The sequence below is a fragment of the Tenrec ecaudatus genome, chromosome 7 (assembly GCF_050624435.1).
Source record: "Tenrec ecaudatus isolate mTenEca1 chromosome 7, mTenEca1.hap1, whole genome shotgun sequence".
Lineage (NCBI taxonomy): Eukaryota > Metazoa > Chordata > Mammalia > Afrosoricida > Tenrecidae > Tenrec > Tenrec ecaudatus.
Window position 1 is genome coordinate 115,993,237 of NC_134536.1, and position 20,438 is coordinate 116,013,674.

Genomic DNA, 20,438 nt, shown 5'->3' on the forward strand with positions numbered 1-20,438 from the left:
AAAACCTTACTCTACAAATTCTACTTTAACCATTCCAATTTTCAGAAATGTCCTTGTTTTGGTAAAGTTGCGTAACAACAAAAACGACCAAAGGTGTGCTGTTTGCTTAATACAGCCATAGATTGTTTTAATGTAATGTGTACATAATTATTTCCACTTGGAAATTGTATCGTGGTACTACTTCAAAGTGATCACAAGAGAAATTCCACCTTTACCTCTTATTTGATCCCCTCGAATCCCTCCTGCTAGTCTTCCTACTGTATTTATTGTTTGTTTGTTTGTTTGTTGCCTACTGTTTTCAGGGCAAGTTGGGAAAAAAACTCTCTTCTTAGAGCACACTTTTGACTAAAACTCTCTGATTGAATTTCAATTTAATTGTTTATGTTGTGTGTTTAGTTTAAAACTCCTTTTCCCAGAAAGGATTTATGGTGGCTTTCAAGGTTAAGTACAATAACCATGAGAAAGAATAAATTAAATTACTATAAAAGATAGACTAACAAAAGGAAGCACAGCAAGCGTAAGGTTGAAGTCTAGGAGGGATAAGGTCCAAGGTGATCCATAGTGATTGTGAGTAGCTAGAATTCAAAGCAAAGTAGTGACTGAGTGAGTTGCATATTGGGCTGCTAACCAGGAGGTGAGTAGTTCAAAGCCACCAGCCACCTAGAGGGAGAAAGAGGAGACTGTCTTTTCCTGTAAGGATTTACTGCCTTGTAACAGCAAACAGGCAGTTCCACTTCATCCTATAAGGTCCCCATGAGCCAGAATTGGCCCAATGGCAATGGATTTGGTAGTTTAGTTTGGTCTAATTGAAAACACATCATTCTGATGAAAGATATTAAGACACAACATTTAGCAAAATAATGTTAACTAAGCATTAGAATTATTAGATCACTTAACTTTCTAAACAATTAAATGAAATATGTACTGTTCTTAGTATCCTATTACAGATAAGGAAATTGAGACACACACACACACAAAGTAACATTTTCAAGGACCATGTGACTATAGACGTGCTGGGAATTGGACTGCTTCAACTGTCCCACTAGCTCTGTTCTCTATGAGGTCACTATTAAAAATGATCACTCAAAATAAGGTAAGATACTTAGTTCCAATTCTGAGACTGTGAATATCTTTAAGGGGTAAGAATGGGAAAGAAACGGGAGGAACATGGGTTTAGAGAACATGCCCCTAAACAAAATCTTCTTAAATAAATCAGATAAGGTCTTTAGGCTTTGAAAGTAGACATATTTCAGAAAGAGTATTTTCCTTTTAGTGTCAAATGTTAGCCAATACCCAATAAACACAGACTCCTCTCCTTTTTATTGACCTCAGTTAGGGGACCGATTCCTGTCTAGAGGACATTTTGGTCAAATTCACATAGACACTGACAAATACACAAAGACATGTGGCATTTATGTAAAGCTAGACTCAACAAATACTTCCTTATAGTCACTGTGAACTTGGTATTATGTCCCCCACACTCAGCATACATTGTTTTCTTTTATTCTCGTTTAATATTCACAATACCCTCAGAACTAGGTAGTTTTAGGTGCAACATCTACCCAAAAAGAAAAAAAAAGCAAACTCACTGCCATCGAGTCAATTCTGTTCTGTGGCATAGTGGGTAAGGGTTTGGGTGTGATCCCCAAGGTCCCAGTTTGAAACCCGCATCCGCTCGGTGGGAGAAAGAGGAGGCTCTCGCCCGCTGTGAAAAGGTATCGTCTTATGGAAACCCCCAGGGGCTGTCAGCCTGTGCTGTCCTGTCCCTATGGCTGATGCAATGTAGAAATTTGAAAGAGACAAAAAAAGTCAGAAAAGAGGGGACCCACTTTTACTTTCCCGTTGCTCCTTCCTTTTCACTTAGGCCCTCTATTTGAGGAGAGCAACTGGAAAAGCCTATATTTTTGTTCTTTCACATCTTTGCCTCTGCTGGTTTCTGAATTTCCCTGGGTTCCTCTTGACCCGGCTTTGTAATCAAGCCTAAATTCCGGTGCCCCCGCCCCTTTCTTTGAACCCTTTCCCCAGCTTGTGGTATCCGGTTCTCTTCTTGAGTGTGGTGGACCAGGGCGGGGTTTCAAGTGCGCATTCAGAGACTCCCACTCCCAGAATTCTGACGCAGTAAGTCAGATGTGCGCGACTCGGTTTCTTGTGTGTCCATTTTTGTATGGCTCCAAAGGCAACCTTTTTAAGGAAACGGAGCTGAGATGCATTTATACAGGAGAAAGTCCAAAGTAACATCATCTGTTTGAAAGGAAACATTCATTTGCTGTGCAATTTCTTCCACAGCTTTTGAGATTAATGAGAAATATGTAAAAAGATATGGATATCAAAAGCTATATTAATATAGAGCTTAGATTTTTTCCCTCCAGATTCGACTTTTTAACCAGAGCTCCATGTATATATTCACATGATACAAAATACCTATCTGGACGTCTAATCACTACCTTAAGATTAACATGTCCTCAAACAATTTTTATTCTTCCCTTCCCTACTTCAAATCCGCCCTTCCCCCAGCTTCTCATATTTCATTAAATTATCCCACCATCCAACAAATAGAGTTTCAAAATGTTCATTTTTTATTCCACAGTTCATAAGCAATCATTCTGCGAGTTCCATTTGTTCTTTTCTCAAAATACATACCGATTATTAACACTAAAATATAAATTCCCTAAAAGAAGGAGCTCTTCTTCTTTATTGATGTTCATACAATCAACATGCTTTGCCACAATGAATTCTATTCATTTAATATGGTACAGAGGTCTGGTTATCCCACACATGCATTAACAGATTCCTTCAAATATTTTTAATTATCCCAAAGGCATGCTCTATATAAAGTTCACATAAACCACATTTTGCCTGCCTGTCCACTCTAAAGGCGAAACAAAACAAGAGTCCCCATGTAGCAAATTTTGATTGGCACATGAGGAGCAGGCTCTATTTTTTTTAGGGAGTGTACATGTATACTCTTATACGTCAGCCTCCACCTGCACTTGGCCAAACTCATCATGAACTGCCTGCTACTCACAAATGCTTTTCTTTTGGCGTTCCCTGTCTGTATAGAGATCAGGACAAACAAGACAATCATCCCATTTTCTTCTGCCAAAGCCTCTAATTAATCAGCAGGTTCTTTTTTGTTCCTATCAGTTCTTCTCAGCTGATGAATTGCCAATTACTAACTCCAGAGGATCTTTTATATTTGTTTCATTTCCCCCCCCCAAACTTAATTCTACTGCCTTGCTTTATATCTTCTTAACCTCAGTCCTAGAGAGCTTTGACGGGTGCTTAACTGGTTTCCCAAGTCTCTAGTCTTTCATAACTTCAACCCGTTCAGACCCTTCCCCTCAGCATAATCTTCCCTTGGGACACTCCGACATATCAGAAGACAGCCATTTCCAAATAACACCAGGAACTAAAAAATGTTTCACATAAAACTGATTCAGATAGTCACAAAGAAGAGCGTGAAAACAATGGGAAATAGAGAAGCTTCAGGTCTTATTACTTGATAAAGTTTCTAGTACCAAAAAATTTCATGAAAGCTTGACTTTTTAAATTAATGAATCATTTTACTGGGGGGCTCTGAGAGCTCTTATAAGAATTCATACATCAGTTGTAATCAAACACGTTCCTAGATGATGATGACTACATAGGAACGCTTGACTTTTCATTGGAATTTGCTGATTTCTTTCTTGGTCTCTGCAGAGCTATTTATGTTTTCAGCTCATGATAATTTTACTTTTAATATTTTATCAACTGAGATGATTGCTTTATTTTCCCTCTTGGTAATATTAAAATTATGTTCACATGTCAATAATATCCCAATTACTACTATTCCTTTAGTGAAAACATACTTCTTGGCCTAGGTCACGATCCAACTTTTATGCGTCTGTGTTCTCACGTTGCCACGTGCCTCTCACACAACCCTTGCCGCACAGCCTTGTCTACATGTGAGTCTCCCTCTTGAGATTAGAAGCGCCTTTCAGATAGGGGCTTGCCTCACTCGCTCCTGTATTTCCTCTACAGAATGTAACCGAGCAGACTACATGTGTGATGTCCCATCAACATCCGCTGAATGAAATAAGAAAAGGAAATACCTGCAAATGAGATAAACACTAGAAAATCAGAGTTTTGGTTCAGCGGCTTCACGTTTCTGGGATCCTTTGCCTACTCCACGTGGGCCGAGCCCTCTACGCTGTTATTTTACTTCCATTTGGACGACGATAAAAATAGATTTGCTGAACTTCAGACCAACTACCTGCAGATGCTTTCATTTTGCTGGTAAGAACTCATCACAAAGATTGGCCTAAGAATCCTCACCCCCACCCCAAATGACAAAGGGTAAAACCAGTCCAGCTCCTCGTCCCCTCTGAGCTCTCTGACCAGTTTTAGACTCTACAATCCATCACAGAAAAGTCGCATGAGAATTTGTGTCTCACCTAAATTTCACAAATCATATGTTTCAGCCTTGTTGGCAGAGTAATATCTGTATTATCAAGGGGTTGGTGGAAATGGGAAATACAACACCATATGAGGTTACTGTTCAGGAATAGGTAGGGCAAGTGGTCATATGCTAAGCGATCTCGGACAACTAACACAATAGCAACTCTCTAATACTACATTTCACTATCTTGGAAAGAGAACCCATATATATCACATTCGTTGAAACGATATTAAGCATGTACGAAAATGCTGCTATTGGAGAACTCTGTGGTTTGGGCCCAATGCTGCTACCCTTCATTTAACTCCAATAATGAGAAACTACTGAGGAAACGCAATTAATGCTGCTGACTGAGGATCTGCTAGGATAGTGATGTGATTCCCTTTTCTAGGCAAAGCTGTGTAATTTATTTTTATACTCATTAATTAGGGGATAATTCCAAAAATTAAGGGCCAGAGGCGATCAAAGAAACTCCCTTGTTTCTGATTAGGAACTCCAATGGTACCATCAGCCTTTATCACTACAGTTACTTATGCACACATTTGTCTTCAGCATTTACCTTGGGAAGGTGGGCAGTGTAAGATGATAAAATGATAATAATTTTTAAATTATCAAGGGTTCATGAGGGAGGGGGAAACAGAGAGGGAGGGAAAATAATGGAAAACGAGGAGCTGATTCCAAGAGCCCAAGTGGAAAACAAATGTTTTGAGAATGATGAGGGCAAAGAATGTACAAGTGTGCTTTACACAATTGACGTATGTGTGGATTGTGTTAAGAGATGTATGAGCCCCCCAATAAAATGATTAAAAAAAGAAGAAGAATTCCAGTGGTAGAGCGGTGAAAGAGCTTGGCTGCACACTGAAAGGTTAGCGACTCACACCCACCAGCTGTTCGGTAGGAAAAAGATGTAGGAAAAGTCTGCTTCCATGAGGATCACCACTTTGGAAACCTGATAGGGGAATTCTGCTCTTTTGAGTAGGCTTCCTATGAATTGGAATCAGCACATTGGCAATGCGTTTTGGGGTTTGGGGTTTGCTATTAAGTGAAGTGTCTAGAGATGTCTAGCTATCATCACTATTACTCTTATGTTGTTGCTTGGTACTATCGAGTCCATTCTGACACAAAGAGATTGTGTTTCCTTATTTTCCTATTAAATGTGGTGCCTTTAAACAAACGTATTCATAGCATTAATCCTGATGTTTTGGGGAGTGGTACAACTGTCTGAGCAATCCTATACTCAGATATTCATATACGTCACCGGCAGTGCAGGACAAGGACAGAAAATCCCTGAATCTGAACTTGTGCGGACATTCGTATGACCTCCTTGGCTTAGATGAGGATGGGTTTGGATTTGTCTGTTACAGAAAGTACTCACTCATGTTAACATTCTACCCAAACTCTTATAACTCATCTAGGACACTGACAGTCAAGTGTTTCCTTAGATTTTTATAGAAACATAAATAGCAACCAAGAATGATTTTGAAACAAAGAGGCTTTAAGTAGGCAGCTTGCACATGAGAAGTTCTCCTTAAGGTGCTACAGAAATACATTGCATTATCTGGAAAGGTCTTGGTGTACCTCTTATTTGAGGTTAATAAACGAGTTGCTGTAGTTTATAAACTCCATTTGCTCTTCCTGAAAAGAGCAACATGGTTTCATGACAATGTCAGGGGATCTTCATGCTGGGGAGATATTTTCCAAATGATTGTCCATAATCATTGCTTTGGTACTCACATAATAGCTATTCAATTGTGTGTGTGCATGTTCTTTAAGGTACAGGCCAAAAAATAGCAAACATAATTCAACTCCTGATTCAATTTATCTTATATATTCATGCTGAAGAAGTATACATTATGTCATTATAGAGACCATTTATACTTAAGATGATCCTCTGGGTAAAATTTTAGCTTGATTCCTTGGTTGGAGGAAAACTGCAGTCTAACTGGACTCTTCTGTGCACGGATGACACAACTACAAACAGGAAATACAAGGACACTGCTCTCATAAAAACACGAGTTTAGTTAAGGGAGAGAATTTGAAATATGAAAATATAAAGGATTAATATAACCTCAAGCAGCAATGAGTACTATGAAGAACATAAAATGGGGTAACATCATAGTAGATGAAGGGTAGTACAGTGAGCATTCTTAGACACGTATGCCAGGATGATGCGTGAACTGGGCTCCAGCCAATGATAGATGGATGGTCAACAGAGGAGAACACAGATTAAGACAAGACACCAGAAGGTATTCAGTCTTTTCAAGCGGAGAAACTATATTATGCTAATCTAGTCCAAGAGATGTATTAATGTATTAATTCTACTTATAGAGATGTATTAATTCTGCCAGGATTCATAAAACTTCTCAAGGCCTGACATTTAGTTCTTGGACTTTTTAAAGTTTAAAAGATAGTGTTTTACTCCTTAATGTTATAAAAAAAAAAGCAAACAAACTAGAATACAGTAAAATAATCATATAATTCAATCTCTATAACGCAGGCATGTGTATGTATGTGCATATGGTTTTAATAAAGTGCTTTTAGTTCTTGAATTCCTCTTTTCCCTAGAGATCGCTTGCTTTCTGGTCAACTCCTCGTTCACAAAGTTGATTATGCCTGGGGAACAAAACATAAATTTGTGAACTAGGGGAATCTTACCGACTTTCAGGAAAGTCTGAGTCATCATTGACATCTATGATGACTTCCAAGAATAAGGACTTTCGAGGCTTTTCTATGTCCAAAATATGAATCAACTACAAACATAAATATCCTGATGATTATGAAATTTTGTTCGTGAATGAGTTAATGAAATTTGTTAATATATCTACGTTCAGACTTTCTAGAGCTGGTTAACTTTTATATTAAGTATTCTTATTGGGAATATAAAATTTTAACTGTGTTATTAAAATGACAGTTGACACTGTCTCACACAATGCAAAAATACTTTCATAAGCATATGACCACACCTCCCTTATTCTGTTGCAGAAAGATTAGTGAATGTCCACATTTGGAAATGCACAAAATGTCCTGGAAATGGTATTTATTACAAGCAATATGGTTCTCTAACAAAGAGGATGATTCATCAAAATATTCCTGAATTGGTGAAATAAATGATTAGAGTTGGTGACTTTCTGACCTCATTTCTGGCGATGTGGTGACAAAAATCAAGGTTCTGCATGGTTACATAACATAGTGACATAGCTCATACATTCACTTTAGAGTTACTAAGTATGAATAAACCCTCACTCACTGAAAATCTAGAAAATCTACAATTTTTAATCAGTCCCAGATTCCCAATGTGAACTGAGAATATCAAATACAAGTTTTTAGAAACACCAGCAGTTTTGGAAGTGTTAAAGTGTGTTGCCATGCCAACATACAGAGAAAAGTACACTGACATTCTGCAAGGCTGAATAGTAGATATTGTGATGCCTTCAGTGGAGTCCTGATGACATATTGGTCATGTTTTGGGATGTTGACCACAAGGTCAGCAGTTCAAAATCACCAGCTGCTCTGTCGGAGAACACTTCCTACTCTTGTAGAGAGCTATAATCTTGGAAGCCCACAGAGGCAGATCTAACGTGTCCTACAGAATCATTATGAATCAAAATTGGCTGGATGGCAGTGAATTTTATTTGTTTCCCCATTGATTATTTGAATGCTATAAATTCCATTTAAAATCTATTTTTGATGATAACATTTTAAAAGTTACAAGTAATTTGGACTATTTGAAAATAAGAAGAAAATAAGGTTCAGATTTCATTCTCTCTTTGGCTCTCTCAATTTTGTTTTTGGTTTCAGTAAAAGCAAAAACATGACTTGAAAGCCAATGACTAGAACACAGTGAATTATTGAAATTGTAACTTAAAGTATTATAAAACTTGTTATAGTGAAAGACTATATAGAGTTTCAAACATTTTCAATATGATTATAACATACAAGATTAAGCCTCAAAAATTTATCTTCCAGGTGATAAATAATGAATAATTATTTAAAATATAATTACTTCTCAAATTTAAATATTCAGTTTCATAAAAATAGCAAAGGTTTTATATCATTTTTTTCATTCTTTCTTATTTATTTTTCCACTTTCTCCTTTGACCCCTGCCATATTTAGCTTATAGTTTGGCTTCCTGTAATTAATTATAAATAAAAGTTTTAGATTATGCTTTTACTGTAAAAGTCTACAATTAGATGAGTCACAAACAGGGCACAAACTGCTGGGTAAATTCCTTGATAAATGTTCATCTCTTTGCATTATCTTCTATAGTAATTCCCATCCCACACTTCATCTAATACCTCCCTATCCCATGCTTCTGCTAATTGCAAAACTCTCCTTAATAATTTTAATGGGTCCCCTTAAATTGAATGCCAAGGTCTAGATACTGAGTGTGATACACACAGCCTTTCGAGACCCAGCTCTTATCTATCACTCCAGCCTTGTCTCCAAATTTTTCTCATCTGTACTTACACCGGGGTTACTCAGTTGCTTAGCATTCTCTTCTGAATCCATGCTATTTCACGCTTCTTTGATTTTGCTCATGTTGTTTCCTCTGCTCAGAACATCCTTACCCAATTTTTCCTCTCTCACCCTGGACCTTTCTCTAATCCCCACACTACAGCTCAGCGCCCTTCTCACATACTTGGACTATGTCCTGGGCACCCATCTACCACAGTACTCGTCACGGTATAGCGCCATTATCCACGTGCTTGTCACTTCAACCAGACTGTAAGCTCAAGACCATGGAGGTTTATTGCCTTTGATCCTCAGTTCTTAACACCATCACTGGCACAAAAATCTCCCAGTATTTCCAATGACCTCTACTGGAAGAGATCCAAAATGTGACGGGGCTATGTCAGCTTCTACTGGGAAGTACCTGCTTTCTCTAAGTTCTCTTGTTCTGTTTGTGTAAGTCCCCGTACATTTCCAAGACTCCTTGAAGTTGGGGAAATATGATGTAATTAGTTTCGGTCAGAAAATGATGAATATGAGTAGCACGTGTTACTTCTTGGCCAAGTGATGTTAGAGCCAGACGTAGATTTTTATGTCATTGTTGTGCGACCATGATAATTTTAGAAACCATGCCAAAATTTATCCACAAATATCTAACTAACAAGTTGGCATCAGGTCAACTTCTACTCACGGCAACCCTGTGTGCTTCAGAGTAGAACAGCCCTCCAGAAGGTGAACTTGGCTTTGACCGTTCAGAAGCTTTCTGAGGCGCCTCTGAGAATGTTTGAATTGCCCACCTTTTAAGTTCATACCCAAGTACTTATTCATTTGTCTCACCCTGAGACTCCTGGGACCCCAAAATTTAGAAGCGTAAGACAACAGACACGAATGACCTCACAGTTTCTAAGGCAATCAAGAATTTACTGAAGCTTGGCTGCATGATTCCGTTTCAGGGTCTCAGTAAATTGAAGTCAATATGGAGGGTGTGGTCTTCTTAAACTTAACCAAAGTTGCAAATTCACTGTTGTGTGTTAACAATTTATTTTGGTTCCTCCACGACTTTGGACTAGAGGTTTCAACTCCTTACCAAGTAGTTATCTCACAAGAGAGCTTGCTTTGCTCAGAGCAAGAGATGCAATAGCAAGAGAGACAGTGAGCACTAAGATGCAAACTACAGCCTTTTAAAAATAAAATTTGAGATGTAACTTATTCTCACTTCTTTTGCATAATGTTACTCTACCAGGCCAATCTTAATACAATGTGGCAAGGGACTGCATGGGGGTATGAATACCAGAAAGTGGGAGATCTCAGACTCTGGTTAACACAGAGGCCACCTATTGACATGGTACAGAACGCATGGAGGGTGGCTGGTTCATAGGTCAATAGATGAAAAGACCTCTCTAACCCACATTAGATGCTAAATAAACAGAAAAACACATTAGATGCAGAAACACATTAGAAAACAGAAAACACATTAGATGCTAAATAAACAGAAAAAATAGAATTTGTGTTGTGACAAGTCAAAGAGAAATCAGAATTATAGGCTACTATGGCACAGTTTAGCTAGTCATACCAATTAAGATATCAGTGTAATTTGTCTGCAGATCAGTCCATGATAAGTGAAATAATTGTAAAAGTAACTTGATATTTTAAATTGAAACATTTGACTTAAAAATTATTATTTGTTAGGCTTGTATATTTAGTCCTCAGAGTAGCGACAACGTATGTGCCAAGACCACAAAGCTAAAGGACAGATCAAGGTAATTATTCCTTATCATGGCTCTTAGAAACAGAAAACTGCCAAGCTTTTACCAGACTCCAAGCAGACTAAACCAAACTTATTGCTGTTGAGTCAACGATAACCCATAGTGAGCCCCTGTGGGTTTCTGAGGCTGTTACTGTTTACCAGAGTAGAAAGCCAATTCTTTCACCCATGGAGCTGCTGGTGGTTTCGAACAGCTGACCAGGAGGGTCACAGCCCAACATTTAACCACTATACCACCAGTGCTGTGACACAATCGTTAATCTTGCTGTGTGTGTGTGTGTATGTGTGTTTAAGAATTTTCAAAATTCTTGCGGAGGGTCTGAGAGCTATCTTAGAAGCAGGGAGATCCTGTGACAATCAGGAATGAAGAGGCACCCAAGGAGCACCTGCACCACCTTTGTCTGAAGTAGTGGGGGCAGCAGAGGGAGCAGCGCCAAGATCATTAGATGTAGCAGAGGAGCCATGCCAAGGCCATGGGGCAGAGTAAAGGAACTGCAACCAGACTTCGAACGAAGTAGAGCATCGGGCTTCCTGGACCACAGAACAAGGCAGAGGCCAGGGACCACGTGGTTGCGAGACCAAGGACTGATGAGAGACATTCTTGCCAGCATGGCTAAGAAGTGATACTGGACACAAATGAACCATCTCCATAACATTTTATAACTTATTAGCTTCCATAATAAACTCCATAATCATGGGGCGCCGGGAGGTGGGGCAGGGAGTGTGGGGAAGAACAGAATTAAGAGATAATGGAAAATTTCCACCAACATTTAAAAGTCATTTGCATGGTGTTATAAGGAATAAAATGGTAGCACCATCTTATCCAAAATAAAATTCTATACAAATATTAAACATTGCCTTTTTCTATTAAATATTGAAAGCACATTACTGGCAAAGATTTAATGATAATAATCCCTAAAAAGGGTTTTCGGGATAAGTTAGTCATTTAAGTTGGACTGTCTATATTTTGTTTATGAGCAAACAGTTCTAATATGAATTCAATGCTCTTTTATATTTCTAGCCAAAGGACCGCCTCTCATTGAGAACAAAGGTGAAATGAATGGCAAAGTGTTCTATCGTTTGCCTCTAAAGGTCATCTTGTGTGGTTCATAATGCCTCTTTGGACCATTTGCCCTAGAAATCCTACCATGAAAATCAAAGATTGAGCCCGTCAATCAAATCAACAGTAACACATTATTTTAAACATATAAATACAAATTTTAAAAAAATTAAAATGAAAGCTTATCCATGGAAACAAAAAAGGGGAACAAAAAGTATTTAAATGATATGAGTCTTAAGTCAAGCCATAAACCCTAAATTTTGCAGAAAGGCAGAATATTCGATAACACAATAATCCTCGGCCACAAATATCTAACATTTTTTTTCCAGTGAGTCACCTCCCTACACATCCCCTACCCTTACATCTGAACAGCCAAAAGTATTTTGGGCAGCAATCATTTTACCTTGAAATTCTCTCTTTTAAAGTAACTCAAATCTGACCTTGATTAGCTTATCTAATAAGGTCATCCTCATTGCTGCAGAACTGTAGTCTATCAGAGAAACAGCATGATGACATGCCACAGCAACTCCATAAATTGTCTAGAGGGCGCACCTACCCTCACTTCCTCCTCCTTTCTTCTGCGCTTCTCCAGTCAGAGCTGGGAGTTAGGAAGAGAGACTGAATGAAGTCATTGGGCAAATGTAAGTCACAAAACCTGATAAATCCATATTTAATACCTTTTACTGTCTCGCTCAACTTTACAGCATGCTAAAATATCATTTTGAAATTAATTTTTCTCAAAACTACTCCTCTCTTCTTTACAACATGCTACTGAGGCATCAGTGAGCTACATGAGAACAGATCCGACACATAAAACCCAAAGCCCCTGAAACTATCAAGTCAATTTTCATTCATAATGACCCTATGTAAGGTTCCTAAGGCTGTAAATCTTTAGGCGAACAGATACTCTCGTTGTTCTCCCTAGAAGTGGCTGATGAATTTGAACCACTAACGTAGTGGTTAAGTAGCCCAGCATTTATTCCACAGAGCCACCAGGGCTCCAAACTAACATTTACTATTCAGTAAGCATCCTTCAGTTTCCTAAAATAGAAACTAAAGACAGATGCTCTAGCTTTGTCCATGCCATATCTTTGACTGAGCTGTTTTAGAAGGAACCATGTTATGAGGCCTGCATTCCCAGAGGTGAGGGATCTGTTGGAACACTACAGAATGAAAGGTGGAAGCATTTTCTTTTGTAAATGACAGAACACTCATTTGGGGTGCTCCTGAAGTTTGATGAGTTGAGTGCTAAGGCAGGAACTCTAGAACACTAAACATAACATATGGAATAATCACAATATGATCTAAAAGACAAAGGAATTAAAATCTGTATCAAGGCACGAACATACATCTACACATGCCCTTCTAAAGCCATATAAATACAGGAGGATCAAGGATTCACTGGGTGGTGAAACCAGTTCAGCTCTAGCTGAAAGTTGGTGATTCAAACCCACACAGGAGCATCTCCAGAGACAGGCATGGCCATCTGCTTCTAAAGGTTCACAGCTTCCAAAACCCTCTGAAATTGTTCTCCTCTGCGTGTTCCGGGACTCCATGAATTAGAGCGGACTGGGAAGGAATTGACTATGGTGAAACTACCAGCAGCAGTGACAAAACCAAGCAAATTTTAAAACAGGGCATATTGTTTATTTGTACTTGTGATCTGACTTCTTTTAAAGATTAGTAATGTTTCATCGTTTCACTTTTTCTCATATTCTTTTAACCGTGGAAAGAACCCATTAGAATTGAGTTATACACAGCACATGTTGTTCCCATCATTGGATACCCATGATAAATGCTACCACTTAAGTATAAGACAGTCGGTTAAAAGTTATCACTGTAAAGACATGGGTGTGTTTTTTTTTTCAAGTGAAGGACTTAGCAAAATTAGGGAGGCACCATTTTAATTCATATTCACATAAACATGTTTTTCAGTCTTTAAAGTAAAAACAACGAACACGCTGAAAGCGGAAGCTTCCTCTTACCGTCACTATACATGGTTTCTGTTGGGTTTAATAGAGACAAGTAAGGCATTATTTCAGGACCCTTCCTGTTTTCTTTGTAAGAAAAGGTGGGTCACAAACACTTAGGGAACTGAACTGAGCGTGAGGGAAACAGAAATAAAATGCCTCAGGCTTAGAGATAGGAGAAATTTGAAATCATTCTATTTCAACATCTGGGACAAGGGGCTAGCTCTAAACGAAGCAACCCTACTCACAAATATTCCTTCCACCCCAGCCCATTTTAGATGCTATTGGGTAAATTATTTAATGGCAAGTATACTTCAGTTATAGCAACATTGTGGGGTGTGTGTGTGTGTGGGAGAGAGAGAGAGAGAGAGAGAGAGAGAGAGAGAGAGAGAGAGAGAGAGAGAGAGAGAGAGAGAGACCCAAAAAACAAAACAAAACCCATTATCATTCAGTCAATAATCCTGTCTCATAGTAACCCTACATAGGGTTTCAGAGGTAGCAAATCTTTCTGAAAAGTAGACAACTCTCATTGGCTGTTAGGTCTTAACCACTGAATTTTTAGTTAGCAGGGCAGCTTCACCTACAGAATTACCAATACTTCTCGGCAAGGATAATGCAAGATCTTTTAGTGGAAGGAGTCTAATAACAACAAACTCAGCACTATTGAGTCTATTTGGACTCATAACAACCTCGCAGTAAAGAGTGGAACTGCTCCATAGGTTTCTGAGACTGTGAATCTTAAGGTGGGTGGCAGGGATGGTGTCAAATCTCATCTTTTTTTTCCTAGGAGGCCTGGTGAGTTGCTTTCCCTGCCCGTGTGGTCAGCAGCCCAACATTTAACTCCCTTGGCAACCAGGGTTCCACGAAAGGGACCTACTGTTGTTGTTCTTAGGTGCCATAGAGTTGGGTCCGACCCATAGTCACCGTATGCACAACAAAGCAAAACACTAACCAGTCCTGAACCGTCCTCAAAATTGTCCCCACGCCCAAACTCATTGTTGCAGCCCCTGTCGATCCATCTCATTGAAGGCAGACATATTTGAGACAAAGAGACAAAAATGATCATGAGGGTATGCAGTGGCTTTTGTGGAGAAATGAGAAATAGATCATCTGAATGCATGAACATTCTTGTGGGGGTGACTAAGTAGAGTTGGTATGGAAGAGAGTAACACGTGTCAACGCCATTTCTCTGACATCTCTTAGAAAAACATTCATTTAGTAATATCCTAGAATGTAGAGCCCATAAAGGTCTATAGAGCAACAGACTGACTATGGAGACAGGAGAGATTTCAATTTGGGGAGAAATTTTAACGAAGGCATAGCACGTGGCATTATTGAATGCTGTACACATACACATATTTTATATACAGAGATACTGAAATATTATATCCTTATAATATTTTACAAGGAAGATGATATCACTGTATTTATTTATTTTGCAATTAGGAAAAAACAAGCTTGGAATGTTTGTTAACATGCTATTGGTCCTATATGAGGTAAGACACACAGATTGCCTGGCATCTGTATTTGTTCATAGCTTTCCCTGTGTTTTATACAGAGGCACCAAGAGGAAAGATAAAAGCAAGTGTGGTGGATATTTTGGAAAGGAAATGTGAGAGAGGTCCTCAAGTAAGAGGTGATCCCTTTTCCAAGGCCTTTCATTTCCAATTAACTAGAATCCTGCTCCCACTCTAGTTTAAGCTGTAGCCATCAGAAAAAAGGAAACGTATTGAATATATTCTTTTGAGTGTCTCTAAGATCCCCCAAACACATTCATTTTAAATACTTAAAATTGCTCAAAATGTGTTTAGAGATATTGGTAAGACAACCTTCAAAAAAGAAAAAAAATTCTGTCTCATCTACCTTGCTTGGGCTTAAAATCTTACAATGATACATGCATTATGTAGCTTTTCTTTGAATTCAAATACTCTTGAAATTGTATCTATAATGATTTATCTCTTATTGTAAGCAAATTTTGTCACGTGGTTTTCCAGGAAGATGCTTTCCATTTCTGGGAAAAGTATTTGATCATGTGGAAGTGAGACTGGTGAATAAGAACTGTGTAGGGAAATAAAAAGGGGAGGCGGGAATGATCAAGTCATTCTATTCAGAACACATCCTGTTCCATCACTAACAGTAGAATGTGGTGGGGGTATGCAGTGGGGAATAACTTCTAATTGAGGGTATTGCATTTGGAAATTCAACACAGTTGGGATTTTACTAGTAGTTAGTTACATGAAAGTGCTTGTGGTGTTTGGACTCTGAAGGAGTAGGGATTGCATCTGCTGCTTAGACTGGTATTTCACCTTCATTCCTAAAGTTGTTGCTTCTTTATCTTGCATGAATAATATGCTTTCTTGTCCTGCCACTCTCTGAATAAGATTACATCCACTGAAGGGGCAAAAAAGCAATTTTCAATCTAATCCATTTTGCAAATTTGACAGTGACATCAAAGAGCAGGAAGTTGTCTGTGAGTAATAATACTACTCGTTTGTCTAAATGTCAAACCTAAACCTCATCAGCTTTCAGGGAATATGTCAGTAAAGAATAGAGTTCAGTTCAGCCAGAGAAGATTTCAGTGTTACTCAAAATTGAACAATATCACCTCCTGTATCTTTAGAGTACAGAACTTTGAGTTACTCTTTTTTTCTGAAGCTGAATGCAGCTGTCCATTTCAGCACTTTGAGCTGTGGACAGTGCCCTTTCCCTTGACATTCGAAAGCCAATAGACTTACTGTAGAGGTGTTTCCTTCTTGAAACTGGAACTGTCCTGGCCAGTAAATATGTACCTCCAGACCAGCGGTTCTCAACCTGTGGGTCACGACCCCTTTGGGGGTCAAATGACCCGTTCACAGGGGTCATCCGGTTTATAACAGTAGCAAAATTACAGTTATGAAAATAATTTTAGGGTTGGGTAGGAGGGGGTCACCACAACATGAGGAACTGTGTTAAAGGGTAGCGGGGTTACGAAGGTTGAGAACCACTGCTCTAGACAATGCAGTTAAGATGTGAAAACTATGCATCGCAGGTCTGCACAAAGCCAATATGACAGAACAGCAAAGATAAGTTATCACAGAAGTTAAGCCTGAAATAAAATTAGAGAAGGGAAATGTGACTATTCCTTTAAAAAATGTTTCTACTGCAATATGATCGCGTCCTTCCCTGGATATGTTTATTGAAGGAGAAATTGGTAGCACCATTGTCACCTCATGGCAATTTACTAGCAGTGGACATAGATGCAGAAAGTGCATTATATTTGTGTGCAGGTAACCTGGACCAGATAATTTATTCTAGCCCTAGAGTGGAATCAGATAGAAAATACTGGATATGAGCTCAAAATAAATGGCTATATAACTGAATCAACTCCCTCAATAAGTAATTTTCTTCAAGTTTTGTATCTTTTTCTGTGAAATGTGAGTTATTGTCCATTTCAAGTGACGGGTTGTATGCAAAGGGGTCTGGGCCTCAGAAGGTAGTTAGTCAACGTTCAGTTTTGATTATTTCCTTATCATTAAGTTTTTGGCGTAATGCAGCAAAATGTTGCTAAGTGAGCGGCCCTGTGTTTGATGGATGGCGAGAGGAAGGGGCTAAAGGCATCATTATTGACAGCCTTAAACTACACCCTAAGACCCTCAGCATATGCAGTTCCCCTTACTTCACCTATTTGCATTCCCAGATCCCTTTCCCGATGTTCACATGTTTGATGCTCAATAAAATAAGATAAAAAATATTTAGTGGGCAAATAATACAGAAAGAGACAACTAAAGCCCCTGAAGGCTTTTCGCCTTTCTCATGAGACAACGTTCCACTAGCTCTCCATCACACAGAATCAACTACTCTCCGCCCCTCCCCCCCCTTCTCCTCTCCAGGAGGACCAGGAGAGCAACCACACTGGATGATGTCTCCTACCCCAATCTGCTCACTGGAGGAAAGAAGGTAATATCAACTAGAACTGAGAGTCAGATAAGCAATTTATCACTCTCCATTGCTTTTGATTTCAAAGACCCCGCAATGTATCCTACCTCATTCACCTTCCTTGTCACTGAAAATCAAAAGCGTCCTCCCTTTGCCGCCCCCTCCCCTGTCCTTTTCAACGGACTTCTTCCACACTGCCCTCTACATTCCAAATGCCTACTGCTTTCCATTCAGCAAGGTGCACGCTCCTTCCATTCACAATTCATGGTTAAGTCTTCCCTCTGCCTTTCCGCGGGATTCCTCTCCTGCTCTAGGACCCGCCTTCACTACAGCCATAATATTGCTTAAACCTCAACCCTCAGAAATGTTGCGCCCCTGGGGAGGGAGCGAAGATAGAGGTTTGTTTGCAAATTTGGACAGGGATCAATCCAGAGTTCAGCAAAAAAGCATGGCCTCAACTGTCGCAAGTGTGTTCCCAGCCTGGTACCTCTCCTGCTCTGAAAATACAAAACTGACTGAATGGGTGGATGAATGAATGGATGGGGAGCTTGAGGTATGAATGATTGAGATCGCTGTGCTGCTGTGCTCAGATGCCCCTCCTTCTTGCTGCCGCCGGCATGATGCCCCTTTAATTCAGCTTCCTTCTGTGGTCCAATGCCCACCCCTGCTGTGCCCCTTCTCTGCTGCCTGCTGCTCCTTACCATCTCTAGACAGAGCCCAAACCTCCTCCCCAAAGGGCGTTCTACCTGGATCTTAAATCCTGTCTGACTCCCGCAGCCAAAGAGGTCTTGGTTCTTCCTGGAGTCGGCTTTGCCTCCTATGAGCATGTTTCCCTTTCCCCAAAGCCCCAGGAAGCACCCAGTTCCCAAAGCCCCACTAAGGTGTCCGCCTTCACGGAATCCACCTGGAGCCCCCAGGCGGGCGCATCTCCCGGGGCTCCCGCCCTGGGCGCCTGCAAAGGAAACACGGCTTCGCTCCGCTCCCTGAAAGGAAAGAAATACGCGCTCCTGTGTTTGGTCTTGTTTCATAAAATCAGAAAAACTTTTTTCTGTCTGTCTTTCTTTTTTTCCCCTTACTTCCCTTTTGGACGGGAGCAAACCCCACCCCAAAGAGCGGCGACCTCTTTGTTGACCCGCTGAGGGGAGGGAGGGGGCTGCCGGGGAGGGCAGGTGGCAGCGCCCGGGAGGGGACTCACCCAGGACGTTCCCAATCAGAGCCACGACGAACACGATGATGTACCCTGCGATCAAGACCCACTCATATTCTTTGGGGTGCAGGTACTCCCGCCACAGGTACCGCAGGAATTCCTCGTCGTCATAGTCCGTGGGGCTTAAGAACGCCTCTGGAGTGTCATTCAGCTCGGGCGCAGATGACCAGTTGCGACAAGGGGGGGATTCCTCCGATTTGGTGCCGGACATCACGGGCTCCGCTCGGGGCTCTTCAGTGCAGCAGGCGCCCCTTCCCTTGCCCCATGAGCTCTGCGAGCGGCTGAGAGCGGCGGCAGGCAGGAGCTGCCGAGCCGAAAATGACGTGCAAAGTTCTCGAGCCAATGCCTCCGAGCCTGCAGCTGGGCAACTTCGGCCGCGCCTGGGCTGTGTTTGCGGGCGATTCTGCTCCGCGGAGGGAGGCGGCCGAGGGACGCGGCTGCAGCAATGACACCCGGCGGAGACGGCTACGGTGCGCCCAGCTCCAGCGCCAGCTCCGTCCCCCCCTCGTGCCCACACGGAGGGCGCCGCAGCCGCAACCTCCTCCCGCGTGGAGGGAGGCCAGGAGCGGAAGGGAAAGGGAGAGAAGGACCAGGAAAAAGTCAAGGACATGGTTGACCCAGCGGCTTCTCCGTGGGTTCCACCGCTCTCTTTGCCCGGTCTTGTCCCTGTTTCTCACATGCAGCTTCTGTACACAGACATATGTCGGTCTGTGGCTATGACCACAGGTCAGCACATGGCTAGTAGATGGCATTTGTTGGTGGGATGGGTTTGTCATCCTTAGGCGAATGCAAAAGGAGCGCGCTCCTCTGGCCGGACAGATGCAGAAGTCATCTCAGCGGGCTCCCCTAACTTGGCCCTTGCAGGATCTTTAAGGCACCCCACTCTCCATCCTGGAGAATGAGACCACTTTTGAATGCAAGGATATATTTAGCTGGAGTTTGTGTTGGCAACAGCAATATGAAATGGAAGAACACATCTTTGAAAGACCCCCAAGACTCCCTGATGAGGCAACGATTACGTGTTCAATGGCTAGCCCAGAGGCCCATGGTTGGGTTGCTTTGAGTCGGAATGGGTTCTATGGTACACAGCAGCAAGGGTCATACATGTGATCAGAGTTCATTTTTTATGATGTTATTCTTATGTAAATTTTTAACATTTTATTAGGGGCTCATACAACTCTTATCACAATCCATACATATACATACATCAATTGTATAAAGCACATCTGTACATTCATTTTGTGAAGCAAAGGCGAGCACCACACACCAAACTACGGAGGATGCAGTGGTTGAAGCAGAAGCGCTCTCTTTGGCGACTACCACATCACTGATGTCTTAAAATGATGGATTTAGAATCCTCACAATGGATGCCAGTGCACTCTCTCAAGAACTGGTTCGGTCTCTAATAGTTTGAGAAATATCAAAGTGTGAACTCTTGATCCTACTAATCTTAAGAAGCATGGCAGGAAGATTGCGATACTAAACCCCTAGACTTGGGAAGCGCCTTGGAATCATGGAACCGGAACTGTATTTTAATAAAAGAATCTTCCTGAAAACATTGCTGGCATGTCCACATCTACCTTAAATCGTTTGGGACTATTCTAAACGTTAATAACATGTTTCTAACATTAAAGCA

At 40.7% G+C, this 20,438-nt stretch overlaps 1 protein-coding gene across 1 annotated transcript in view; it reads right to left on the reverse strand.

Annotated features, from left to right (window-relative positions):
* The window catches only part of HCRTR2 (hypocretin receptor 2), a 108,221-nt gene extending 89,208 nt beyond the window's left edge, over positions 1–19,013 (reverse strand). Inside the window, exon 1 of the mRNA XM_075554057.1 lies at positions 18,791–19,013. Within this exon, the coding sequence (XP_075410172.1) occupies positions 18,791–19,013 (223 nt within the window). The remainder of the gene's footprint in view (positions 1–18,790) is intronic.
* Positions 19,014–20,438: the final 1,425 nt, after the last annotated feature.